Source organism: Vanellus vanellus, assembly GCF_965231255.1.
Source record: "Vanellus vanellus genome assembly, chromosome: 17".
In the NCBI taxonomy this organism is placed as follows: Eukaryota; Metazoa; Chordata; class Aves; order Charadriiformes; family Charadriidae; genus Vanellus; species Vanellus vanellus.
Window position 1 is genome coordinate 5244811 of NC_138922.1, and position 27636 is coordinate 5272446.

General features: G+C 43.1%; 2 protein-coding genes and 1 long non-coding RNA gene across 3 annotated transcripts in view; 1 reads left to right on the forward strand and 2 right to left on the reverse strand.

Moving 5' to 3' along the window:
• The first annotated feature begins 1721 nt into the window (after nt 1–1721).
• WDR45B (WD repeat domain 45B) lies at nt 1722–20152 on the forward strand. The gene is made up of 10 exons (XM_082492042.1): nt 1722–1911; nt 7818–7892; nt 10942–11043; nt 11716–11803; nt 12345–12439; nt 13895–14085; nt 16042–16127; nt 16989–17090; nt 17632–17753; nt 18119–20152. Exons 1-10 carry the CDS (start codon nt 1845–1847, stop codon nt 18223–18225), a joined length of 1035 nt encoding a protein of 344 aa, XP_082348168.1. The 5' UTR covers nt 1722–1844; the 3' UTR covers nt 18226–20152.
• LOC309678866 lies at nt 11114–13534 on the reverse strand. The gene is made up of 4 exons (XR_014269789.1): nt 13305–13534; nt 12896–13168; nt 12313–12422; nt 11114–11732 (listed from the first exon to the last, which is right to left on the reverse strand). It is a non-coding gene; the product is annotated as an uncharacterized lncRNA (long non-coding RNA).
• A 3864-nt stretch (nt 20153–24016) lies between the features above and the next one.
• Nucleotides 24017–27636, reverse strand: part of FOXK2 (forkhead box K2) — a 50133-nt gene continuing 46513 nt past the window's right edge. Inside the window, exon 9 of the mRNA XM_082492041.1 lies at nt 24017–26427. Within this exon, the coding sequence (XP_082348167.1) occupies nt 26231–26427 (197 nt within the window). The 3' untranslated portion in view covers nt 24017–26230. The remainder of the gene's footprint in view (nt 26428–27636) is intronic.

Below are 27636 nucleotides of genomic sequence, written 5' to 3' on the forward strand. Positions count from 1 at the left end.
CCTTCTCAGAGTTAAAGACTAAAAGGGAGAACAAAGTGCGGTGGAAGGAATTCCTGTCGGATCGCTCCCGCGGTGATGAGGGGGCTCCACCTGCTGGTGTGTCTCTGCGGAGTGAGCTGCAGGGAAATGCTGTCGGTGTCAGGGTGAAGTTGTTAGACTGAAGAAATTGCATCTCCACGGGTACAGAAAACGTACATAGCAGCCTACAGCTACAGGAGCTTAAACCTGAATCAGAGACATCCATACCTGGGGAGCGGTCTGGTTATATTTGACTACCAGCTGTGTGCAGGATGAAAAGTTCTGTGCACCGTTTTCAGTTTCTTCTGAAATACAGTCTCGGCCTCTTCAGTCACCAGGTCATCAGTTTGTTTCCTCTCGGTATGCGCTATGCAGTAGGAATGCCTAGCTGGAGAGAGCATAAATGTGGATGTGTGTGTCCTCAGGGTCAGATTCTCTGTTCCTCCTGCCAGCCGGTATAAAGACAAGGTAAGGAGGAGAGGCTAGAGCAGCACTCCTTCCTCCTGGTCATGCCTGCAGCAGTCCCACTGGAGTAACTAAAGCCTGAGCCTGTAGTTGGAAAGAGGAAAACTTAACAAGTCCTTCCTTGCTTTTTTTATTTCATGTACCAAGTGTCTTGACTGCCTGAGGAGCCCAGATCTTGTAAAGATGCAATGTGATTTTTTTTTATTATTATTTTTAAGGATTATGTACCAACTGGTCGCTACAGATAGTTCCAGGACTGCAATAAGCCATTGTAGAGGAAAAGCTGTAGTAATTTCCAAACAGCACTCTGCAGTAGAGAAGAGCAGGTCACAAATCTGAAGTGCACCATAAAGCCATTGGCGTGGAAGGCACAGAGCAAGTACAGAAAAGGAAGGAAATGCCCATGGATAGGGGAGAACTGACATTTGTGTGCGCTTTCAGCTAATCATACGGTCATGAAATAATTCCGCTGGGAAGGGGCTTTAGCAGGCTACCGCCTCCGTCGGCTCACTTGGAGCTTGAATCAGGTTCCTCAGGGCCTCGGGTCTTGAAAACCTATGTCTTTTCAAGTTTGGGTTTTTTTGGTGGTGGTGTTTGGGTTTGGTTTTGCTTTGTTTTTTTCGTTTGAGGTGGTGTGGTTTTTTTTTTGGTCAAGTTAGGGGATTCCCCTTTCAGCATATTCTAGCTGTATTTTTTCTGTTCTTACGAGCCTGATACTCCGTACACCTTTGATGGGGGAGCTTTCTACCCCATGGCCCCCTACACCCGGGGGGTCCGGGGCCGTTCCGTCCCACAGGGGCCAGCCCTGGGCTCACCTCGGGCGGGAGCTGGGCTCACCCCGTGAGGCGGGGGGGGGTCCTCGCAGGCCCGGCCCGGCCCAGGTGAGGCGACGGCCCCGTCCTCCTCAGGCGCCCCCAGGAGCGGACTCAGCGCCCGTGGCCTGTGCCGGCTTCACCCTCGGGGCACGTCCTCCTCGAACCAGCCCCCTGAGAAGCCCCTCTTCCTCAGAGATGCGCAATGCTGGAGCAGATCCGCCTCCTCTTCCCGCCCAGCGGTGAGTGGGCCCGCTCCCCTCCCTCACAGCCACCAGCAATCGCCGCCATTCCCGGCCCGCAGGGGCGTGGCGTGGCGTGGCGTGGCGTGGCGTGGCGTGGCGTCGCTCGATCGCTCGGCGCTCCTCGCACTGACGGGTGGATGGCCTCGGCGCTCGGCGGCGCTGCCTGGCAGGGTCGGAAGCAGCCGCCAGCCTGTCCGCCGCGGCTCGGCTCGGCCCGGGCGGGCTCCGGCGGCGGGGCTGAAGCGGGCGGGCAGGCGCCGCCATGGTTTAAAGGGCGGCGGGCGGACGCGAACGGGCAGGAGCCATGAACCTGCTCCCGGCCAACCCGCACGGCAACGGGCTGCTCTACGCCGGCTTCAACCAGGACCACGGTGAGGTGGCGCGGCCGGGCCGGGCGGTGGGGGGGGCTGCGGGGCGCGGCGCCCTGAGGGGAGCGGTGTGGCCCGCTGTGGGGCTCCGCGGCGGGGGCTCCTGTCTCCCGGGCCCGGCCCTGGGCAGCCAGTTTGTGCCGGCGGAGGGGCGGCGGTGGGCGGTGGGGAGCCCGGCGGAGGTCGCCGCCCGGAGCCGGTGAGGGGAGCGCGGCGCCCGCCCTGCGTCTGGGCCCGGGTCTGGGCCTGCGACCGCGCCCGGCGGCGGTGAGGTAACCGGGGCCCGGTGGGGGCGGCCTCGGCGGCGGGAGGGTGGGGGGGGGACTGCTCGGGGCCGCGATCCCGGCCGCGGGAGGCGGCGGGCAGGCGGGGCGCGGGATCCTCCGCTGCGGCTGACAGGATCCCCGAGGGCTGGCGGCTGTGGGTGCTGTGCAGACACCGGCCCGGCCTTCGTCAGCCGGGGAGGCCTCGTTTGCGGAGGTGTGGGTGAACCGTTCTGCCGTTGTTGTAGCTCTGGTGTGGCGGGGTGTGTGTACCCGGTTGGTTGGGCGCGGTGGGGGGAGAGGGGAAGGAGCCGTCGTGTTTAATGTGCATCTTCAGGTACTTCTGCCCCTCGGGTGGCGGTTCGGTACTTGCTGCAAGTTGTGCTGCTTAAAACTGGCCAGCCTCCCTCCTGCGCTTGTATAAGTCTGCCTTAAACTCTATGCTTAAAGAGATGTACTTTTGTAACTGCCTTACTGAAAAGATAACTCACAAAATACCACTTTCTCAGTGTGAATACTTTGCATTCAAAATTAGCAATGTAGCTTTTTCTTTGCCCCGTTTGTATTTTAAAAATGGTGGTTAAAATTACTCATCATATTGGCAGGCATCTAAGTACAGATACACGGACCACTGAAAAGCTTCGGAGCTGTCTGCTTGGTGGGTTTTTTTTCTCTTTGTTAGAAAGGGGAAGGCCTTTTCTAGCAAAGGGGTGCATATGCCTCGTCTTGCTCTTGCAATATAAAAATAGCACCAGTCTTATGAGTAAGTGTCATTTTTGTGAAATGAGGAATGGAAGGTCATCATTTTGTAATGTCCTTTTGTCTTAACAAATAATATTCTTGCCTAAGACAGTCTTGCAACTTCTGTAGCTCGTATACCTGTTGCTGATGCAGTTGAAGTCATGTGTAAAAACACAAGTTATTCTGTTGATTCTGGTCTAACATTTCTGTTGATGTTTTGTTAGTAGTATATCAAGCTGTTAATGAAGTGACCTTCTTGGTAGCTTTCTTCACGCTGTCCTGTTGACTTGAAAACAATAGAATAGTCTGGTTTGCAGCAACTCAGTCTGCACTTGTCTTCATCTTGCATTTCCAACAGAGACTGAAAAAGATTTGTGAGGATGAGCTTCATTTCAAATCTGCAGGGGTCTGTAATGAAGCGGTAATATTTGATGCTTGGCCTGTGATGGGGCTGGGTTATAAAATGAACTATATAGAAAGCTAAGTTTCTCTTTTACCACAAAATGCCTTTGTAACATCATTTTACGGTAAAACTTGTTCTTTGTTGCAAAGGCTTCCTTAAATTCTGTAGCAGTAAATGCAACATAAACACTTTCTTGAGTAATGTCACATCCAAAGTATGTTAAGGAGTTTGGGGAATCTTTAAGTTGAGCGGCATATTCCTAACAGTATTCCAGTCCCATCCTACCCAGCCTGGTCAGACGACTGAATAACAGCAAAAAACTTGAACAAACCCCATGTTTGGCTTTCATTTGCAGGCTCCTGGAGCTCTTCCTGGTTAGGCATGATGACTTTTAAACTGCAGGTAGCATGTTAACTTTTTCAAAAGGCCCTAAGCTCGTAAAATTTTGGCTGCTCAAAGAAGAGTAGATAAGAGGAAAAGCTCACTTCTTCCTTGTTGCTTCTACCAAAAATAGAAATATGAGTCACTTGACTGCCGAAGCTTAGTGGTGTGGGTGTCTGCATATATTGTCACAATAACCTAATTTCTTAGTAATTTAAGACTAACCAATCCCATAATGATGGGAAGATGGGGGCAATGATCTAATAAGTCTCTCCAAGTTGTAACTTCCATGACTGACGAGTGATAAAGCTAGCATCCGCGGTTTTTCTGAAATGTGCTTCCCTTAATCTGTTTGGAGTGATACTATATTTTTATTTTCGGTGCCTTTGCTGCTTCTTGTTTTTAAATTAAAAAATAAAGAAACAATATAACCCCTCAAAATGGAAGGGCCATATTGCAAGGTGTTCTCAGCTGTTTTAAAACAGAATATACTGACTTTAGGTTCTTAATTTCGAGTTGGTATACTCCTGATTTCAGGCACTTTTCTAATGCTTTCAGAAGAACATTGAAGTGCTTTACAGAAATGAACAGACAAAACATCATAATAAATTACCATACCAGAAAGTATATGTGTAAATTGCTGACAAGTTCCTCTTTCGTCACTGTTGTAGTCTGAAGCTAGTTTGAAAACTGAGGTGTGGACTTGTTTTGGTGTTGAAACATGTTCCTTATTCATTTGATCTCCTTTAGTGGACTGAAATAGTTAGTTATAGGTCCCCATAAATGTTGGTAGGATTCTGTGATTTCTTATGGCTTTAGACAAAATTTGCTGTGGCGAGGAAGACTAACATGCTGGAACTGCGCCTGCCGTAGTCGCTCCCCTGGATTTCACTGTTTCAGTTCCTGGATCTTACGCCCTAAAGCCTGCAGACTTCTTCATGTCAGTGTGCCCCCTTCAGCATGTGGCATCTTCTAGGACAGTCGTTAATTCAACCTTTCCTTTTACTTTGGTTTTAGAAAAACAAACAAAACTCACTGTGGCCTCACTGCGACTGTCGGCAAGTAGTACTTTTACTGTAGGAACAAGCACAACTGCAGGTTAGGGTAATTTTTATTTTTTTTTAAAGTAGACTAATTATTACAGAATTATCTGTCTTCTGTCAGTGGCTCTTTGACAGCATGTCTGTCCCATCTTAAAACGACACGGGACCTTCCCGTGGAAGGAAGCATACCTGTTACTGCAGCAATTCCCGTCTCTGGCAGCCCCTCCCGAGCTCTCTCGGACACAAGAGCTTCCAAGCTGTAGCTGAACTGCCAAATTTGTGACCCCACTGGTAAACACTGGGATCAGTCCGATGGGAAGCACTGGGCCCAGAGCTGTTCCTGTAACCTGGAATTGAATGAGTAGCAGTGATCTTCCCGTATGTTTTTTCTCTCATTTGGCTCAGGTGTTGCCGTGACTGAGAACTTCATATCTATGTCAGTGACAATTGACTGTATGGGGAATATCGCCATTACTCACATTCCCTCAGTTGTGCTCTATTGTCTCCAGTTAAAAACGTAGATATTCCCAAGACATTAACAACCCACATCTTATTCACGAGGTTAGTGCTACAGAAAAGCTGTAGTGGTGCTACAGGAAATGTAATGTCTGTGTTTTATTGCATTAGCAACGCTCCATTTGGGTTTGTTATAAGCTGTTGCTATTAACACAAGTAAAACTTTACAGTGCTGTCTGACTATAGAACAATTCCAGCATCCCTCTCCGCCTGTCCTGGAATTACAATATTGTGTTATAAAAGTGTCCCTGGAAAAAAATTATATGGATACACACTGCAGCTACCAGAAACAGATTCGTTCTCATCCTGTACAGTATTGTTTTATGTGGAGAGAAATGTTTCCGTTGTAATGTGCTTTCTGGTTATCTCAGTAAAGTACATTGCACCAAGTGGCAGCTTATTAGTGCTGTCATTTCAGTGCAGCGCACTCTTATGTATTCGACTGCCAGAGCAAACTGAAGAGTGATGCACTGAGCCAGGAGGAGGCAAAATGGATGTAGTTAATTTAAAAGCATCTATTTCAATATCTTTACTAATATTTCTATAATTATTATATTGTTAACCACTCTCTATATGTGTTTACATATGTAGAAAAGAACTTTTTGCCCTTAATTTATTACAAAATCTTGGACACGATAAAGTTGTGGCTGTGAGTCTTTTGGGTTGGGGGAGTAGGGTTTTGCGTGTGTTGTTTTCTTTGCTGTTTAGCTAACTGTTGTACTGCTGGAACAGTCCGAGATGTTGGGGCTGTGACTCTGCTGTTAGTGACTATGTGTAAAATAAGAGGGTTAATTTGTTTCCTTTCTACATTGAAGGGTGCAGAGATGGATCTTGTAGTCATTTTTCCTTTGTATGTGTGAGTTCCTTGAATAGGAACCCTAAAGATGCTGCTGAACATACAGCACCACACCGCATAAGATAGTGGTCTGTAAACCAGAGGATGTGTGTTGTGCCTTTTTGTTGTTGTTGTTGCTGCTGGGTTTTGGTTGTTCGGGGACTTTTTTGTGTTCTGTTTTGTTGGGTTTTTTTAATGGTCTTACTTGGAATGAAAATCTTGAAGATTAAAAAGGAATCTCAAATTGGCTGTTATTCTTCCCAAATCGCAGCATTTTTAAACTAATACTGTTGTTAAGATCAAGTTTATTATACCTTTTTTTTTTATAGTTATGTGAGAACATTGATTTTGTTCTGTGTTATAATAACCAAACAGAAAAGATGTCAGCAATTTTATTGTTTCTTCTGACATCTTAACTTGAATTAAGATATGAGCAGTGGAAAACGTATTGAATGTTGCTCACTTGCTTGTCAGTGAGCATATGCAGTTTTTTTAATTGAGCTTGTCTTAAGCTAATAGTATACAAAGCACATAGACAGTGCCTGTGCTGTGAGGACCATTGCTGGCTGTTTGTGAGCCTTCAGCCCAGGAACGCCTGAAACGGCCTCTTGCCGTCTAAGCCTTTTTGCCAGCCTCAGCCATCGCTCCACAGCAAACCAGTCCAGTCTTGTGCAGAGGAAATCCTGGGTCACCTGGCTACGGGCAAATGGTTCAGGGACCTGATGCTAAGAGCGAAGACTTCCTTCCCCTCCCACCCTGTGATCTTGGGGTATTCAGTTTGGGGAAGGGGTGCATTTAGACATAGCTGCTCAATTTTTATTTGGGGTGTTCAAATCGTTGCAGTCACTGCAGTACATAGGAATAAAACCAAACTAATTTGAGTATCTTTGTTCCAGTACCTTGAAGATCTTAACTGGATTTTTGACATAGTACATATAAACTGTGTAGCAACTAATCTTCTGTCAGTCTGTCCCTAGTGACAGTAGCTGCTGCTTAATGACTTGTAATTGCTCTAACTTCACACTGGTGTTTCTTTATTAGTAACTGCATTCCCCCATTAGCGAGTAAAACAGCAGGACAGGATACTGGTAGTTTGATGGATTCCACTAAAAAGGCACGTGCATAATTCTGTACGTAAAAGCAACTAAAATAATTTTCCAGAGTATTTTAATCTGGCTTCTAATCATTCCCTGGTTTAGAGTTAAGCTATTGGCATGTAATCATTGGCATCTGACAGTAGCAGGCTCTCACTAGAGCATTCTTAAAAAACATAGTTTGAGAAGCTGTCTCGTGTGGAAACACGAACAGTGGATCGTAGTTCACATAGCTGTAATCACAGTGTAAATTCAGATCTAATAAGAAGGGAGGGGGTTTGCTTCATAAGGACTGTTGGACCATAAAAGTTAAAATGCAGGTTTCCTTCCCTCTGTAGCGCATGGCATAGGATACAGATGGGTTGGGAATTGCTCTCCTTTCCTTCCATTGTTTTCTCTCCTGTCTAAAAAGAATACTGAGAACTTTCCGCTTCCAGTAGAGGCCAGTGTAGAGGACAACTTCTCTAAAGGTTTTCACTTGCAATCACTAACAAAGCCTGCAAGTGGTCTTCATCTTGAGATTAACAATGCAGTTAGAGTAATGCTCTCTTAACCCTCTGGCTCTTGCTTAGTTCTTGAGTGTGTCTCACAGTTACTATATATGTGTATATATATATGTGCTTTTTACTACAGGATGCTTTGCATGTGGAATGGAAAATGGATTCCGAGTTTATAATGCAGATCCACTCAAAGAAAAAGAGAAACAAGGTAAAATGCTTACTTATTATACCACGCTAGTTCTGTTTTGGAAGCTCAGCCTCCTTGGCTTTTTCTGTAAGATTCTTGCTTAGCTTTCACCATTCCATCACTGGAGGGCTTTGAATAAAGCCTCAAGAAAGGAAGTCCATGCTGGTCCCAAAGGGACTCTCACTTATGGCACTGCCTGTCAGATCTTTATATGCTATTAATTTGCATAAAGCTGGCTGATGATGAATTTGTCTCACCGTCTTGCAGAGGCTGAATTGTGTTAGCCGTTGGCAATGTTTGTAGTCCTGAACAGGAGATAAGTGGCCTGGTTATTCACAAATGGGAGAAGAGTTGCTCACTGCAGTGGTGTTATGTACCATCAAGAGAAGTTGTTCTGTTCTTGTGCAGTAATCTGGATGATCTAGTGCAGCGATAAAACTACTGCCTTTTCACTGCAGATCTGGACGTAATATTTTTTGTACTGGCTTACACTATTGCTTACAAGAGCACTGTGAGCTCAGACTTCTACTACTCTAAATCTTATATTCTCTGTGTGCTTAAAAAATTTGTGAGGACATTAAAGTGGTAAACTTCGTATCACATCTTAAACAGAGATGGCTAGATGAGCTATATTAACAGGTAGTGGCGCTTTTTATCAGAAAGCAAACATGACTGAATCAAAATAAGGGAAAATGAAACCTAGCCATGTGATCCTAACCCTAAATATAGGAAGAAAGCTGCCATGCTAAACAGGTTTCCCAGCACTTTCGGCCTATGGTGATAGAAAGGATTTTAATAATAAAAGTATTAAAAATAGCAATTCCTATGAAGCCAGGCATGCTTTCACTTTCTAGTGCTGCAAGAGATTTCAGTCACTGTTCATGTGGCCAAAGCTGACAAACTATTTTCTATTCTTAATAGTAAATTCTTCCATAAGCAACATGTCTTACGCCTATCATCTGTGATAGCGTGTTAAAGGATCCAAATTCAGGTTGAAGTCCAGTGGAGTTCCTTGTCAAAACCCTCCCTGCCAATAGCTCTGGAGCATGCTTCCAGGACTCCTATGATAAGATGTTTCTTATGAGTCAGATTGCCTTTCCCCTGTGGATTCTTAGTGGTCAGACTGTACTGGCTGCACAGGCACAGAGAAATCTTGTTCATCTTTCCTGTATATTTAAACCTACCTGAGATAGACAAGCTCCAGCTGAGGCTATTTGATTGATTTCTGTAACCCAGTATGAAACCAAGTCTTAACTGTTACACCCTGGCTTATTTGTCTCTTATCCAGGAGTTCCATGAAGTTCCCCATCCAAGCATCACTTCTCAGAATTGTAAAGATGATTCAAGTGTTTGTTCTAACATAGATTCAGAACACATTGCAGGTTCTTAAATTGTCTCTGGTTATCATTAGTAAATATTTTAAGACTTTTTGTCATGGTGATAATACTTCATAACAAAATGTACTGTCGTACTTTAAACGCTTTAATGGAGTGAAGAGGAGAACTTGGTGCAGAAGGGAGGAGTGTCCAAATACAACTGTTCAGGAAGGAAGCTGGGTAGTCAAAAGCGTTGTTGAAGAAACCACAAGGACTTGTATGAAATCCAAGGCTTTACTGCTCCAGTGTGAATATCTTTCCAGGCATCTGCCTTCAGCGTTGTGTAGTGAAGTCCCAATACAAATTCCTCATTCAGATGTACTGCGGTGGTTCTTAATGTCTAACTGCATCTCCCTTGTCCTGTCCTTCATGCTTGTGTTTACAGCTTTCCATTTAGTGCTTCCTCCCAGCTCCTCAGACATTTTTGCTGTTTTCTCCCATCCCTATTTCTGACAGTAGGTCTCTTGAGTCCTTGTGAAATTTCAGCTTTTCCTTTAGCTTTGGAATGGTTTACTGGTTTCATCCACCTTTCCTGCTGCACCCTGCCAGTGTGTGGAGTGTTGGACAGTCTTATAGGAAGCTTGTTTTAGCTCTGCTCATCTACCTTGAAGGCCACAGTTATGGCCTCTCCTCCTGACAGTTCAGTTCCCTCTCCCCAGTGGAATGCCAGGCATCCCTCTAAGCTATGTAAACAAAGCTGAGCCCTCACTCAAATGTCATCAAATAGAAAAATTCTTTGATTATAAAATCCCCTGGTTGATATTTAGTTCTTCCACTTGCACCATAAGCATGGCATCTTATTCTACTTCCTCTGCCTCTAAGAATCTCTCGTTGAGATTCTTAAAAAGAAAACCCTTTTCCTTGCACTAGAAAAGGGAAGGTGTCTGCACCAGCTGATCTGTCTTGCTTTCACTGTGTTTCCTGCATCATGGAGTGGAGACACGCTGGACCTGGACCGGACTTCTTACCTATTCTAGCAGTGAGGGCTGCGCTCCAGAGAACAGCACTAGAGAGTCACGTTCCATTACATAGATGCCCATTTTGCCTTTTTTCCTCAAATCCACCAAGTCTATAAAGACAAAGCCCCTTGCAAATAAAAAGGTTCCTGACTAATGAATACCATTGGTATTCTTCTAAGTGCACGGCATTAGCATAGTAGAGAACACCAGCCTTGGAGGGTGTGTGTGAGGGGAATGAATTTGAGCTAACTGGACAGTCTTTCCAAACATATTTACAAGCCCACTACATAATAGAGATTACCAAGCTGCCATGATGATAGTGCTTGATCTCCTCTCATGCAGCGTGTCTTAATATAACTTTAAACCTTGCTGTGTTTTTTCTATATATGAAAATGAGACCTGTCCCAAGTGTGTGACAACAGTAGTGATCTTCATTGCTATGAAAAATAAAACAACTTTGCTGAGAATCTTAATCTTAAACAAGCACAAAACAATCAATATCAATAAAAAAAAAAAAACCAAACAACCCCACCCTTTTAGTCAGGATTTCTTGTCTGTCACCCCCCCTCTTAGAAGATTCTGGGTTTTGAGGTCAGCCAGGGTAGGAAGATACTATTCTTCTTGGTGCCTGAGAGAAGTGCTAGATAAGGTGAACTTTTCATTTAGCAGTGGTAAAAATGAGATGGCATTTGAACAGGTTCTGCCACTTTTAAATAAAATACATTTGTTTTTCAGAATTTCTAGAAGGTGGTGTTGGCCATGTCGAAATGTTGTTTCGTTGCAACTATTTAGCACTAGTAGGTGGTGGAAAAAAGCCGAAGTACCCACCTAACAAAGGTGAGTCTCGAGGAATAGGTCTTGTAAATGTTTGCCTTGCTGTCTGTGCAGAACTGCCCAAGAGCTCCCAAACCAGATGCCCTGAGCCTGGGGTCGGGTGTTCTGAAGGCTGGATGAAGGGGATGTTGCAGCAGGTTTAAGTAAATGTGGTGAAAGGAGTTGCACCAGTGCTGTTACAGTGTCACCAGGCAGGCCCCTGCAATGACCAGTCTCTGAGACCTAGTGACAAAGTCTGTACTTCCCACAGTTAACTTTGCAAAAAGACTCTTTGGCTCAGCAACCTGTGGGGGAAAAAGTCCCTGGCTGGCAAGCTTTGTATGAAAACATGCTGCTTTTTTTTTTTTTTTTTTTTTTCTTTGTCTGCTGCTTGCTTTTTTTGATAACCCTCAGAGCAAAACAACAAAGCTGATTGTCTTTAGAAAAATGTATTTTTATTGTCAGCTTTTGTGGTCAGAGTTTACGAACTCCTACCTGCAGGAGTCATAGCATGAAGGTCTGGGTTGCGATGTAGTAGCTAAATACCTCCTGGTGAACAGGATGCCAGTCTAACTGCTGAGCTATTGGGTGCTCCTCTTGATTAGCCTTCTCGGAAACTAGAAGTTGTTACAATGGAGACGATGTGGATCTTTGGATATGCCTTGATGATCTAATGCAATCTCTGCACTGTTCTAGTAATGATCTGGGATGACCTGAAGAAGAAGACTGTCATTGAGATAGAGTTTTCTACAGAAGTCAAAGCAGTTAAGCTGCGAAGAGACAGGTAGGTACAGCAAACGTGTTCCAAATGCGCAACTTGGCTTTGTACACTGCTCTTCATTTCCAGCTCTTTTTAGAACAAAAAAGATCCTATTTTAACACCTAGACAGACAACAAACACCAGAAATTCAAGGTAAAATAGGCTTTTGAGGGCAAGCATCAAGTGTTAGCAGATCACAGCTCACATACGCCAGTATCTGAAGCCTTGGTGAAAAGCCTGTAAGACTTTCTGGCTCCCTAATGTAGGGGAGTGTTCTTGGGGCTACTGCTGACTTTTTCTATGTATGGAGGAGTGTGAAGGGAACTCAAGGAGATCTCTAGAGCAAGAACATCTATTAGCAGCTGGAGTCTGTATGTGTGGGCGGAGTGGTTCTGCTGTCACAGCTTTGGATAAAAGTGCTGTGCAGGCTCATAGTTGCATGTGTTTTTGCAAGGCTGTGGGGGATATAGCCATTAAATCAGTTGAAAGCCTTTGCAGATCTGAACTGATATATATGTCCCTGTTTTACTCACCTCAAGTCACAGGAACTTCTTGTCTGTTTCAGAATTGTGGTAGTCTTGGACTCGATGATTAAAGTTTTCACATTCACTCACAATCCCCACCAGCTGCACGTCTTTGAAACCTGCTACAACCCTAAAGGTTAGTTGCATGTGTGGGCTTGGGAACAGAAGCAAGTTTATTCTGTTCTTGACACGCTATTTATCTTTAGCTGCCTACATCAGTTTCATTTAGTAAGTTGTTAAACAGTTTACCTACTGCACTGCAGTCATGCCCTTTGGACATGCTTTTGTGTTTATAAAATGATTATTAAAATTGATTAATACTTGGCACAGAAAAGCTTTTTCATGTACTCCTGTTACAGATTTGATTTCTATAAGAGCTTTCTTCTGTAAAGAACTTCTAAACTTGATGTATTTTACGCTGAAAGCTTAATTATAAATGCAAACTCTACTGAAGTGCATCATTCCTCTTTTCTACTAGAGCTAGAACTCCCTACAGTGTCAAAAAGAGCCTAATTAGCAAACTGATACTGGTCTTTTTAACTAGCAAGGTACGGCTCTGTCTTTTGCTGAAACGAGCAGAAGGTACCCTGACCCAAAGCCAGTGTTAGTGCCACAGGCAGTGCTGTGTAGTGCAGTGATGCCAGTTCTGGGCTCCAGGTTCCACGCTCCAGGCGTGGGGGGGACTGAAGGACAGTTACAGAAATGATGGAGCCAAACTCTTCTTCATAGTGCCGGACAGCAGAACAAGGGGGCGTTGGCCATGCACAGTATATTGGGAGGATCAGCTTGTGCGTCAGGAAGATGTTTTCTCCACCAGGAGATTCCTTAGGCTTGGAGTTCCCATCTCCGGAGGTTTTCAAGCCTGCTAGAAGGGAACGTGGATTTGCAGGCTGCGCTCAGGGCAGCACAGCCGAACCGCAGGTTCTGCGTGCTGACCCGTGTGCAGGCTGGCAGGCACAGGGTGGGAGATGCAGAAGTGCATTGTTCCTTGTGATACCCACCCATGACTCTGCTACCTGTGGGCTCAGATTGCAGAAATTTCCTTGGTATCAGCAGAACACTCGGGAGAGATGCGATTTACCTTAAACAGTCTGCAAAAGGTTATGAAGAAAAAAAAAATTGCAAGTGCCATAAGAACCAAGTTCAAACGTGAATTAATACTAATTTACTGGCAGAAGAGAAACTAAAATATCACCTATTATAAACTCTTACCTTTTTCAAGCTGCTAAGGAGACTTTTTTACTTTTTTTTAAATAGCTTTGCTGTAACAGACTGATGGAGCTGATCTCCGAAAACACCCAGATTTTGGATAACCACAACTAGATTTCTTTGAAATAAAGTGATGAGAGAAAGTTAAAATTATGGTACTCCCCTACTTCTCTATGTCTGCACTAATGGATGGATCATGTTTTGGGATACCGCAATAGCCATTAAAATGAAATTCTGATTTACTACATGTATGTTTGTTTGTTTTTCTGAAATTACTGATATTTTAGAAACTTATGTTTGAAAACTTTATTAGGTTATGGGAACTATACAGTTATTCTCTCTCTTTTTTTTTTTTTTTTTTTTTTTTTTTTTTGTCTTTTAGGTCTCTGTGTCCTTTGTCCAAATAGTAATAATTCTCTTCTTGCGTTTCCTGGAACACATACTGGGCATGTGCAGATAGTGGATCTCGCTAATACAGAAAAGCCTCCTGTTGACATACCGGCTCATGAAGGAGTCTTGAGCTGTATAGCTCTAAACCTGCAGGGAACAAGAATTGCAACAGCATCAGAAAAAGTAAGAATAGTCTCTTCCTACCTCTGATCTACTCTGCCTTCTACTGTAGGAACTCCTAAAATAGGAAGTTGCACCCCTTTGTGGGAAAGACGTAGAAATAACTAACTGGGAAATTCGTCACTGAAATATGCATTCTCAGGCTTCAGCCTTACTGCTTTAGGATACCCAACCAGCAGTCCACATGCTGGGCCAGGGGCAGCATTTATGTTTCAGCTGACTGTAGCAGTGACTCTTCAGTGACACTTGAATGAGGTCTGGCCCGAGCAGTTCATGTCTTTGTGTTCTTCAATAAATACTATTAATTTTAAAAATAAAGGGGGTGGGGGGAAGCTTATTTGCATTCTTTCACCTTTATTATTTTCCGCTTAAATTCACTTTAAAACCGCTGGCTAAAGAAATACTCACAAATAGGTGTGTCATACTGGAGGAGTTGGTTCTGCTGTGGCTTAATTCCTGTTACAGACCAAGAGGGAGGTGCACTGCCTCTGTTTTTCTCATACACACACTGCAGCTGTTATCCTGCAGAGTGTAAACGATAAAATGGTTCTTGGACTATTTACCAAATTCTGTGTGGTTGCATGTTACATAGGGCTAAAGAATGCAATATGCTCACAAAAACCCGCACAGTACAAATCCCTTTGGGCTGGGCTGATGCAGAGAGATGTAGAAAGAATGCAGAGCAAGTCACAGACCTGCCTTCTCCATGGGAATTTTGAAGAAGGCTGCTAGTGAGCTTCATCTCCCAAGGGATGGTTCTACTGTGTCCAAAGGAATGTAGGGTGGATGGGTATGAGGCAAGTTGAGTACTCGCCCTCTTCTTCCACTCAACTGAAACAAATTTCTCAAGGACAAACTACGTCAATCCAACTAGTCTCTGTTTAGAATAATTTCTACTGCACAGTCTATAGCTCAAAAACCTTAAAAAAAGAAAAGGCAGCCATAGTCTCTCTTAACTAAGCTTAATTACTGTACGTCTTCTAAACAAGGCTCTTAAAACTGCCAGCTCGCTCCATTGCTAAATAGCATAGTAATCTGCTGAATTTGTATTGAGACATTCCTTTTTTGTTTCGAGAAAAAGTTCAAGCAGCATTGTCAAACAGGAATGGGAGTAGGGGTACACTGCAATACTGGGCATACACCTCAAGCTTGTGTCCTAAATCAAAACTAAGCTGACATTTACCCGAATCTTTCTCTGTTGGGCTCTGTTCTTTACTGGTGTGTGACTGGAGAGATGCATTTGTTAACCAGCTGTATAACACAAGCTGTAGGTGACAATGCATACCCATTCTTCATCAGATAAAAGTACTACTGAACTGTTGATTGCTTTATTTGGGATATGTGGACTTGTTTTACATGGCTGGTGTCATGCTTAGTTTACTGTAAATGAAGTACAGTTTTCTAATGCAGTATTGTACCTGTAACCAGACTCATCTACGGGGGCTCTCAGATTTGGATCAATATAGATAATGAGCATGTGATAAGTAACTAATTCTTCTAGATTACTTCAACTGAACTAATTATAAGGCAAAACCAGCCACAGCCTGATTATACTTACATGGAAAAAAAATTGCACAGTAGCAATCAAAACTGAGTAGTGACTATGGGGGCAAGAACAAAATGATTCGCTGTACAGAAGCCTACTCTGATGCTTGCAAACGGATGCCAGGGCTGCACTATGGCTTTAGAACAGAACTTGGATGGAGCTTATTTACTGCAGTAGCTAAGTAAGAGGATTGTACACTAAAGCATTATAGCATATAATTGTGGTGTGTGTGTGGGGGGGAAATCAATATTCTTCCCAAAAACTGTCACTAAAAGAGTTTCTCCCAAATCTACAGAGATGAAAAACCCCATTGTGTAGGTAGGGGCATGCTGGCCAGTTAGAATTTTAGGATGCATTCACAGATTTAAAGAGTCTTCTGCCTTTCCTAATATAATGCTTGATTCCTTTCCAAGGGGACCCTCATAAGAATATTTGATACTTCATCAGGGCATTTAATCCAGGAGCTACGAAGAGGATCACAGGCAGCCAATATATACTGGTATGTTTAATTGCTTCTGCTTTGTCTTCTTGTGGGTAGTGTTGTGCTGAGGCAGCCTGGTGAACAGCGCCCGAGACATCTTCAAACAGCAAAGCGGAGTTAGGCTGCCACGGACAGAATTCTGTGGGCAGCCAGAGGTCCCTGGGCTGCACTGGGCCTGTGCTTCTTCCTCTCTGCTCTGTGCTGGTGAGGAGAGAGCAGCAGCTGCCAGCTGTGGAGCCTGGCACAGGTTACAGGGCTCAGGGCAAAAGCGTAGGTATTGATAGGCTCGCTTCCCTGCATAAACGGTAGCTGGGGGGATGCTTCAACTTCACACTGCAATACGGGGAATGCAATGATAGGTTAACGCTTCCCAGAGAGACTAGGATGAGTAGCTGGGGGGCGGGTGGAGCACTTATTACAACACAGCGCTGCTCTGCACAAGAGCGCCCAAGGCAGAGGTTTTGACTAATCCGCTGCTGGAAGCATTCTCCGAGGAGTGGGGAAACTTCCATTCTTCCACTGAGCACCACTCTGGAGTAGGAGTGGTGCACATTTTATCGGATACCTGCCTACTCCTCGCAGCAGAGGACGAGCCTTTTCTTCCAGCAGAAGTGGCAGAATGGGCCCCACTGATCGATCGTGTCCAGGTCAGGGCAGTCTGCTGCATGGCTGGTCCTCATAAACCAGGTCCTCGCCCCCAAAGGGGCTGTTCATCCTGTCAGCAAAGCATCGCTCAATTGTAGGAGTGCTCAGCTCCTCCAGGAGAGGAGCTGCTGCTGACATCGCGCCTGCCAGGCTGGCAGCTGCTCTAGGCAACTGCAGGACCAGAAGGTATGGCTGTCTTCCAGTAGATACTGCAACTGTTTGTGTTCTCTACAGTATTAACTTCAATCAGGATGCTTCCCTAATCTGCGTATCCAGCGACCATGGCACAGTACATATTTTTGCTGCAGAAGACCCTAAAAGAAATAAGCAGTCAAGGTAGGCTTTGAGCCATTCTGAAGCCTTCGGGGTGGAATGGGGGGGGGGGGGGGGGTGTTGCCCTTTTAATAGGTTAAAACATAGTCCTGTCAAGCACTAGCAAATACCTACGCTCCTGGAGGCAGTAAGATTAATCTGCTGTGCTTGAGTGAAGTTGTAGATTTAGGACTAACAGCAACTACCAATTTCTGCTGTCCTTTGTGGAGCTGTACAATTCCAGCAGAAGGCCAAGGTGGGGGTTTTTGGTGGCTTTGTCTTAGCACAAACATACTTTGTGGACACTTTACATAAAGCAATCTGTACTAAAAATCAATCCTTTTGGCAGTTTTTGCAGTCACTTAAAAATCATAAAGGTAGTTATAGGGTCCCCCTTCCTAGAAGGGGAATCATACCTATGACCTGATACTTAGTAGAAGAAAATAAAAGCCAATCAAAAATAGCAGTTAGTGTGAACCCTGTGACGTGTTCAAACCCACCAGCAGTTCCACATCAACTCCAGTCAACACCTTACTACGTTGTTTTTTTTCTTTCTCTCTTTCAGTTTGGCTTCTGCCAGCTTTCTCCCCAAATACTTCAGTTCCAAATGGAGTTTTTCCAAATTTCAGGTTCCCTCAGGCTCTCCGTGCATTTGTGCCTTTGGAACAGAGCCAAATGCTGTCATAGGTACGTACATGAGGCTTCCCCAGGTTCTGTCTGGAGAACCAGGTTTTGAACTGCACTGGCTCTGGGCTGGAGGGAATGCTGAGGTGACACAACGGTGCCTGTCCCTGTCAGCGGAGACCAGGAGCTCTTGCTGCTCAGCACTGCTGGGGGGTAAGATCGAACGGTGCCCGGGGTAGAAGGAAGCGAGCCCGGGTGCAGTGCTGGGCTGACAGGCACTGCACAAGGACTGACTGCCCTCAGGTTCCTCCAGTGCACCTCTATGTGCTGCTGGCCTGAAAGCTCCGTTTCAGCTATAGCTGAAGGAAGGGAACAGAACGGTACCTCTGGAACTGCTGAACTTAACAGGAGTTTTGGTTTTGTTTCAGCAATATGTGCAGATGGCAGCTACTACAAGTTCTTATTCAACCAAAAAGGGGAATGCTCAAGGGATGTCTACGCTCAGTTTCTAGAAATGACGGATGACAAACTTTGACTGAGTTGAGGGAGTGCATGGGTCAAAGTACTGCCTCAGCTATCCTACACCTTTGGAAGGACAGTATATGAATGTCCAATACTGATCAAGAAGTTTAGCAGACCTCACTGAGAAGCCTGGCCCAACGTGATCAGAACAAGCTCTGAAGTAGTGGACTACATATGTTTATTCTCATTTCTGCAAGTATTCATCATTAAAATCTCTTTGGGTTACTGTCATCAACTCAAGTTTTCAAGATGTGGCTTTCAACAAGCTTGTGCCTATTGGGTTTCTCTTAATCTAAACTGTGAAATGACTTTAGATTAAACACGAGTGCCTGCCACACTAAACGATCTGCAGGGGGCTGTACAAGTGTACAACTAGCCTTAGGAAAAGGGATGTGAAAACAGAAGATTTTAGGCACTGCTTTACTTCCACTGAATGGCTGGGAGTGGGGGGAATACTACGGATGATGCCAATAAAACACCACCACCTCGGCGAGGAGCAGGAGTGCTGCCTTCCCCCCTCCCCTGAGCACATCTTGGAGCAACAGAGGAGAGGAGATGACAAGCGCATAGCCATAGACTGTAGCTTGAACCATGCTTGTCCTCTGAGCTGGTGCACGGGGTTGGGTGGTGGGTGTCCTGCGGCCACAGCCTGCTGCTCATGTACACGTACTGGTGTTTGTTGAGCGATCAGCACTAGTTGTCACAGGTGCCACACTGTACATAGCAGCTGAAGGCACATTTAGGCACTGGCTGACCCAACTAACCTCTCCTCGGTGCGTGGAGCGAGCAGCCAGGGCACTTGGGCACACGGAGCTCCTGTATTTGTAGAGGCGATTCCTTCTGTAACAAAACAGCCATTCCAGGTTTAAAACCCACCCTCGGTACTGGTGTGACAGCTGTACTGACCGCTTCCAAAACTGCTGTGCTTCAACTGGAGGACTGGAGAGGCCACTTCCACATCCAGCACAATAAACGAACGAGGTGGCATGAAGTATACATCTCTGCAACGGCTTTAAACTTGCAAACTTTTCTTTTTTATTTGAGATGTTGCATACTAAATCCTGTTGGCCTAGGGGCAGTTAGGTTAGACTAAACTGACTGACTTGGAAACTCTTTCCCAAAATTGTTATATGGCAATTAACACTTACTGCTGAGCTAAGGCACAAGAGACTAAACTAGAAACTGAAATAGACACAAGCTCTCCGTTCATAGCACTAAATACCTGGGGAGGGAAGTCTTGCTCTTCTGAAATTTAATTTCACAGATGCTTCAAATCTGACATGCCCGTTCACTCTAAGATTTAGCTGCAAACTCTCTAAATTTGACAAGTTTCTTTTAGTGTCACATAACATACTAAGGACTAACTTCTACGCAGATTTTGATGTCAAGGTTGCATGTTGCTTTTATGTGTAATTAATCACACAAATTGTTTTGCACACTTATTTGTAATATGTTATTTCTTTTAAATAAAAGTGACTAATTTTGCTGTATCCCTGACAATCCCTATCAAAGCTCCTGTTGCCATAGGTTTTGGGGAATAAATAGCTAACTGAGGAACAGTGGTGGTTGTTGAAGGACAGAAATTGAATCATGCTGCCCAGGCTGTGTAAACACAGGACAAGAAGTATACAAATTACTGCCTGGGAGGTGTAGGTTGGTATTTACATCAAACCAAGTCCAACTTCCAGTGCAAACCAGTCTCCCCAGAGAAGAGCATGCACAGGAAAGCATCAGAAACCGTTCTCTGAGGATGACTTAAATCCTCTCTGGTGCAGCTGTACACTGTTTACAATCCAGTCAGCTGCGCTCACTTTGAATAGCAGGGAAACTACTTGGAACTAAAACATTAAGCCTTCTGCACAGTGGTTTGAAGGTTTTATATTTCTTCATCTGATGAAGCACCCTCCCCCGTCCTCCCATTAAAGTTATCCTACAGTTGACCAGAGAGATCGGAGTGTATTTCTTAATTCAAATTCTACTGAACTTGTAAAACTTCCCCTAAACATCTGTTGTAGTGGGACAATAAGAATGGATATCACGCTAGCTACACAGGCAGACAGCAGAGCTGTACTAATGCTGGAACCTGTTAATACATACCGAAACATATTTAATCTCGAATATCCTCCTTCTTGTACTACTTGCAAATCCTTATCTTTAAGCATATAGGCTATTTTACAGGGATCAAAAATGAGGTAAAAGAATGAATTTTCACAGCTGGTGCTGGCTCCAGGTTGCTCTGCCAGTACTCCAGCACATCACTTTCTGCTGTACTGCATCACGCAGGTCATTTTAACAAAAATTTGCATGAAGTGGGATAGAAGATAAACTTACCTTGACAATCAAATGGAGTAGCATTTTAGTTAGTCACTTTTTTTTGAAAATAAATCGTATTTTAGTATTTGATAGACCACGTATCCAGTATGTTGATTTACTTATGATACTGCATGGCTGCAGTGTCCAGGTACACAGCAGTTAATGCTCACCCATGTTTTGGGCCTCATGCAGAGGCCGGGTCTCCCCAGGCGGGATGTTTAAGAACCGCTGTCCTCGGAGCAGGGCAGGCACTCAACAGAGGGCGAGGTTTAAACAGCCTGAACAAGCAACCGGTCACCTTTCCAACACACCCCTGCCCTACAGCAGGCTGCAGAGTAAAAGGGGGACAAGGCAAGCTGTCAGAAGTCCACTTTACGTGACAAAAGAGGATTAAATAGGGTTAAAAACATCAAGTTGTTAGCTTAAGATCAGTATTACAGTCCAGAGGTCCAATAGCATTTACTTCTTTAAGTACAGTTGTCTTAACTCAGCTAGAAACTGGTGGGTTTGGAAGAGAGCCCCGCTGACTGGAAGGGGAACAGCCAGTGGGGCGGACTGTGTTCATCTGTGAGGAAATGGCAGAATTTGCACAGTAAGTTTAAAATATGACTAGTCCTGAAAAACAATGTATTTTCACCAGCATCAGCTATTTAAGTCTATGGATTATTAATTTCATTTGTATTTAAAAATAACTAAATGCGTTCTCTCCCACTATTTTGCTATCTCTTTCTGCAGCACCTGTGTGTGTCACAGTTCAAAATCCTGAAAGGAAAACTAAAAGATTAGCCAGTGCAATAAATTCAATGGTAATTCCAGGTATTTGCCAGCAGGAGCCACAGAATACGAGTGTTTCTCTTGGAACCTTTAAGTAGTCACATTAAAGTAGAAAACACAAGATTAATTGGTAAAGTTAGGAAATGCGAGATATAAGACTAGTTCTTGTATATGTAGGCAAACCGGGCTGTGACACACGCTGCTGACTGAAATACAAAGGCTACGGAATAATGTGCGCTCCAGAAAGACAGTCATGTTTTGGCATCACACACTAGTGAATCTACCTCTTATTAAGCCATTTCAATGCATCCATTCTACTGCCTTTTTTTTTTTTTTTTTTTTCTTCTTCTTTCTTCTTCTTCCCCAAAGGTTGTATTTGTTTAAACAAGCCAAGGACCCTGTTTTGTCTGGTCTGTAAGAGATCCTGTGGAATTTCACACAATAGTCCATTCTTTTTGTTAAAGGAATAGGTTATCCTCTTCCAGCTTCCAATATTCCAGCTCTTTACAGTAGTTTTGTAGCCCTCCTGTGATTTCTCCCCAACTCTTGGAAGTATTGACATGAAAAACAGACCCAGCATTCTAGTAAGTTCTTCTAGTACTTCAGACAAAAGCATTTCCCCAACTCTGATAAGAAACAAAAAGAATCATAGAAACATAACTATATATGAAAATATATATATACACGTATAAAAAGAGGATCCAAAACCAAACCACCATTAATATAAATTATTCCAGAAAAGTGCCCACCTCATTAAACTTATTTTAAAAAATAACAATCTATCTGTTAGTATGGCAGTCTGTGCTAAATCAATACATTTGTGGCCAACGTTTTTTTTAAAGTCAAATCAGTGAACTAATGCAAATCCCTGGCTACATACCTGAAATCATCCCCAAATGCTAACACAACTTCTAGAAGAATGAGACTCTCTGATACAAAAAATAATTCTTAATTCAAAGTCTTAATTCAATGCAAAGTCTTGCATTGATTAATAGTTAGGAAAGAAAACAAGTAGAAGCAGGAGTAAGGCTTGTTTTCACCTGCCAGTCCACAAATAAGATCAAGAAGAACGTGATGGTTAAAGGCAACTCATGCACTTACTCACTTCAGACATTCCCTTCATCGATTAACTTTGTCAGACACAACATAGGTTTCTAAGTAAGAATGTTAAACTATATAGTTAAGATGTGTATAGAAATGGGTCAACCAGGTTAGTACAAAGTAGCACTCAATTTAGTGTAAATGAGATATATAAAATATATTTTTTTAGATAAATATCTATCACACAGATATATATATAAAAAAATCACATGCTATATAAAATCACAACCTATATTAATGACTACTAACCACTCAAAATTTACCTTTTGGGGGAAATTAAATCAAGATACAAAACATAGATCTGAACATAGATTGCTGAAACTTCAAGTTCCACTTTTGGATTTAAGTAATTATAAAAGGCAACACTTTAAAATGAACCTGTATTATAACAACCGTGCAAGTAAAGCCAAAGGTTTCCCAGCTTGTCCACCTCTCCAGCAATCTGTACTGTCAAGTTCATTTGTGTCTTTTGGGAATAGCACGCTACAGGTGTTTACCTAAATCGGCACAATTAAAAATAGCAGTCTTTTGCTACCATCATGGTAAATGTGTTGCAATGTGGGCAAGGGGGAGGCAGCAGCTCAGAACTGAGACTAACCACGCTGATGAAAAAGAACTGTCTTTCACGCCACTCCATCCACAGTCCCCTCTCTGTTTCGAAGACTCGGTGTCACTTTGCTGGATCATGCGATACCCTACAGCTGCTCTTACACCAGCCAGCACGAAGACAGAACTGTCCTGTCCAAAGACAAGAATATCCCACCACCCTGGAGACCGCGCTGCTGCCTTCCCAAACCTGCTGGGACACGGGGCCACTGCCACACGCAGCTGGATCAAAACCAAAGCTTGCGTAAAGACAGGGAGACCGATGTCATACAAGGAGGACAGAACACGTTGGCAGTGGAGATGAGCACTTTTGCCACTAGAAGCAAACGCACACTTGGATCTTCCATATGTCTTTTTCAAAGTAAATTTAAAGTTTACACAAAAGCTGAGTCTTAACAGAAAGAACACTGAACAGGCAGCCTAGAAGGAGCACAAAATAATACCATGCATCATAAAACACAAAAGGTAACTGGAAACGTTCCATCAATTCCTAAAGAGAGGTCAAATCTCCAGGTACATGAATCACCCCAAGACATTTTCCATTTGCAAAAGAAAGATCACATTGAACGTGGGAGTCCAGGATGATCGGCACATAAGACCAATTTAAGAAAGGTCACGAGCATCACCTCAGCAGCAGCAGTGTGACAGGAGTCTCATTCAGCCTTTGCTATCATGCGGTAACCATCGCTGTATTAAAAAAGTGGGAGGCACATAAAAATACATAGGCAAACCAGGGAACAGTTTTGTTTCAACAACCCAACGACTCACTTCAGCAAGGCCTGACACGCAAGACAGAAGTCTCCACTAGTCAAAAGCGGGGGAGATTATCCCGTATGAGCATTCTTCTGCACCACTAAAAGCATGGAGAAGCATATGTTATTTTTATGTAAGACTGTAAGCAGTTTTCTCACATCGCACAGTTTTTTCAAAGGGTTTACCCATCTGAACGAAGGCGTGTTCTTGTGCCAAATTCCACATGCGCCAAAAAGTGTAAAACCCCACAACGTTACAGAATCAGGGCCCAGACCACATTCTCATCTCCCCCTCTACCCAGGAGGGCATCACGTATGGCTTGCCTACCATTAACTCATCACCTGGGCTTGTTTGGTCTGATACCATTTCCTGTGGTACTGCCAACATAAATCGGATTAATCACCCCAAAATATACATAAATATTTCAAACACACTTGTTGAGTAATTTCAACTTAGTTAATTTGCTGAATAAAATTTAATTTTATTTAAAAAATCTTATACACTATTATTCACCTAGCCCTAGTTGTGAACAGATTCTCACTTCTGAAAATAAACCACATTCTAGTCAATTCATTCAACACCAAATTAAATTACTAGTACTGGATTTTTTTCTTAAAAAAAGTATGTTAAAACTTTACTTTTTTTATTTTTAAAACCTCTAAAGAAAACGTTGCAATTTTACAGAAATGTTTCTTTTCAGGTTATGCTTTTTTTTAAATGCCTGTTATAAATTCAGCTTGTGTAGAGTTTTTTTCATAGTTTTTTAATATGTATTATCTGCAGAGACATTGTAACAGTTCCATTTTGTGGATGAACACAAAACTTGTACAGATTTCTCGTATTTGGTCTTTAGGTAAATAGTTCCCAAAAAGCTGCCTAAATAAACCACTCCAAACTGTTCAGTCCATCATGAAAATACAGTTTTTTTTTCCTTTCGTAGAGGGAAAGGAAATATAAATAATGCATCATTATTACAGAAAATGACAAAAATCAGATTTAAATTAAGCCAACTACCTAGCTTTCACTCACCTTACTGCATGAGGAAATAAGACATTACGTGAATTAAAGACTGAACAGCAGCCTTACGTTTAAATTTAATTTTGAAATGTAAAGTGGATTCTATTACCACAATTAAAGTGAGAAATTACCAATACATTTTAAAATGTTCAACTGCAGAACACACACTTAAAAAAAAAATATAATAATACGGTAGCCACTGTTAGAAAACCACAACAGCTACTCTTAATGGAGACCCCAGAAGGTCAGTGTATGACACCAAAAGTGTTATGGAGAAACCGGTCATATTAATTTCTACTGATGGGTGCTTAAGCTTAAAAATATCGAATATACCTCTGACAAGATAATTTTACTCTTTTTTTAAAAGGACTTGTGATAAAGAATTTCATCTTTCTAAATGAAGAACAGTCTGTTATCTTAAACATACACAATATTAAGCGAGACTCTTGTTTTACTTTAGACTGGAAAAATATGCCAGGGACAGTCAAAGTCAACACAAAGTAACAAACAGCAAAAGGTAGCAGAAAGAGAAACAGATAAGTGCAGCTCTGGTCAAATTCATAGCAGTTCTTTACGTCAGTTAACGGCTCATTTACATTGTAATTTCTAATCAGTTACATGCAAGCCCAAAGAAGCATTTGATCACTACACATGGTAATAAAATTTGATTAAATTTATCAGGCAACTGCTAAAATATGAAAATTTGCAGATGTAATAAAGTAGCTTTATCTGAACTTTAACAGGACAGACAAAAGTAAATCATTCCATTGGTTAAAAAAACCCTACATTCAGTTTTTTACCAAACAAAATTTCACATGAAAAGTATTGTGTGATTCCAAAGTTTCCGGAGTAGAAATGGAGTGATTTGAAATGTCAAAGACCCCATTATTTTGCAAAGAAATGAAAATACACCTCAAAAATTTCTAATTCCACATGTGAACAACAAAATACTGCATATCTACCAACAACTGCATCGGGTAGGTCATTATGAAAGGCTAGCTGCCAAGATGTAGGAAATGGCTCCTTGCCTCTGTTCCCTTTAAGGAATATACAATCGTTTGAAACCAGTTCACACTAAGCGCTTATCATGCTGCCGTTACACTGAGATACTCAGTCCTTAAAATAATCTGATAGAGATTTTTTTAAAGCTGCAGCCCTCCCCAACACTGTATTTCTCAGTGTACACAGTTCAGTAGGGGGCAGGGAGGAGCGGGGGTCACAGCCTCTGGAACAAGATGTTTTGCAGTTTGACTTTAAATTACCAAGTTTTAAGGCCACCTGTGTTGGGTTTTTTTCAGTGCTGAAAGTTGAAGTCTGATCACAGGGCCCCTTTTCCCCACTGCGTGAGAACATGTTCCAACATTTTAGGTGTTATATTTAAGTGTCTCCTTTTGGCACCATGGAGTTTATTTAAAAAAAAAAAAAAAAAAAAAAAAGAAAACTCCCCTAAGTTTCTAGTTCTGGCTGCCTTTATCACTCACTGCCACAGATGGGGTGTCCACGTTAACAGCTATGACTATGCTCTCTCCATCTTCTGTTTTGATACGTTTGAGTTCCTGCTGTTCTGACTGGTCTCCGTTCTGCCGCTTTGTTGGAAGAGATGCCGATGCGGACGCATGGGTTGCTAACATATGCAAAGGACTTGCAGCAGCTGTAAAAAGATAACAAAAACTTCAGCACGCTAATTCTTGTCAAAACAGATGATACTGAAAGCAAACTTGCATTTTCATTAAAATGATGAATTCGTTTATTGGTACTATGTGAGGTATTAGCAATCCCAGTTGAGATTCAGGCCCAATTGTTTAATCTTTGTGGAAACCCGAAGGACATTTTCCCAAAATCACTCAACATTCACACATATTTGGACAAAGGTGGGAGAACTGCAAAGTATGTCTATTTTGTCAATGGGGAGCTGAAGACAGAGAAGGATTAAATGTCTGAAAGCCAATCTACATTGTAATTTTTGACAGAACTGGGAAGCAAATTCCAATTCCCCTTTCGGTAGGATCTGGCCGTGTCTATGGATCACTGCAGAATTCATTACTTGGCCTGGAAGGAGAGCACCACCACGTCATATTCATCTGTGGCTGTAAGTTATTTAAGAAAAGCTACGCAATTCACACAGCCATGAGATGCAGACGACTCAAGTAGCAATTCCTCTCACAAATAATGAGGCATTTACCCACAATGTATGGAAAAGGCAGTGCTTTTCCTAGTAGTATTAAGAAATGACACATAGGATTAGATTCAAGTGCATAACTGAATTAGATCAACAGAAGTAGATATAGTTCGAACATCTTATACAAGATTTTAATCACTCCATGGAAGCGGTAGCACAAGTCACCATTAATGGGCGAGTCCTTTAAACCTTCCCAGACATCCAACCGTTCCTTCCCTCTACTTGCGAGTGCTGTGCTTCTCAATATCGACCCCAACTTTATTAAACCAAATTCAAATGTCTTTGCAAATAATGCAAAACACTAATTATGTATTTATTTGTTCATTGCGTTTTGTGAATGTTTACCTAAACATTATCAAACCACCCGCTTTTATTACACACAAGTTCCCTTTCTTCAGCAGCACCACCACTTTGCTGGCATTACTACAGCATTCCCTGCTACTGGAGCTTAAACCTCCATATGGAATTTGAGGTGACAGTGAGGTGGATTGAGAGTTGGCTGCGGGACAGAACTCAGAGAGTTGTGATCAGCGGCACAGAGTCTAGTTGGAGGCCTGTAACCAGTGGTGTCCCCCAGGGGTCAATACTCGGTCCAATCTTGTTTAATATATTCATTAATGACCTGGATGAGGGGACAGAGTGTATCCTCAGCAGGTTGGCTGATGATACCAAACTGGGTGG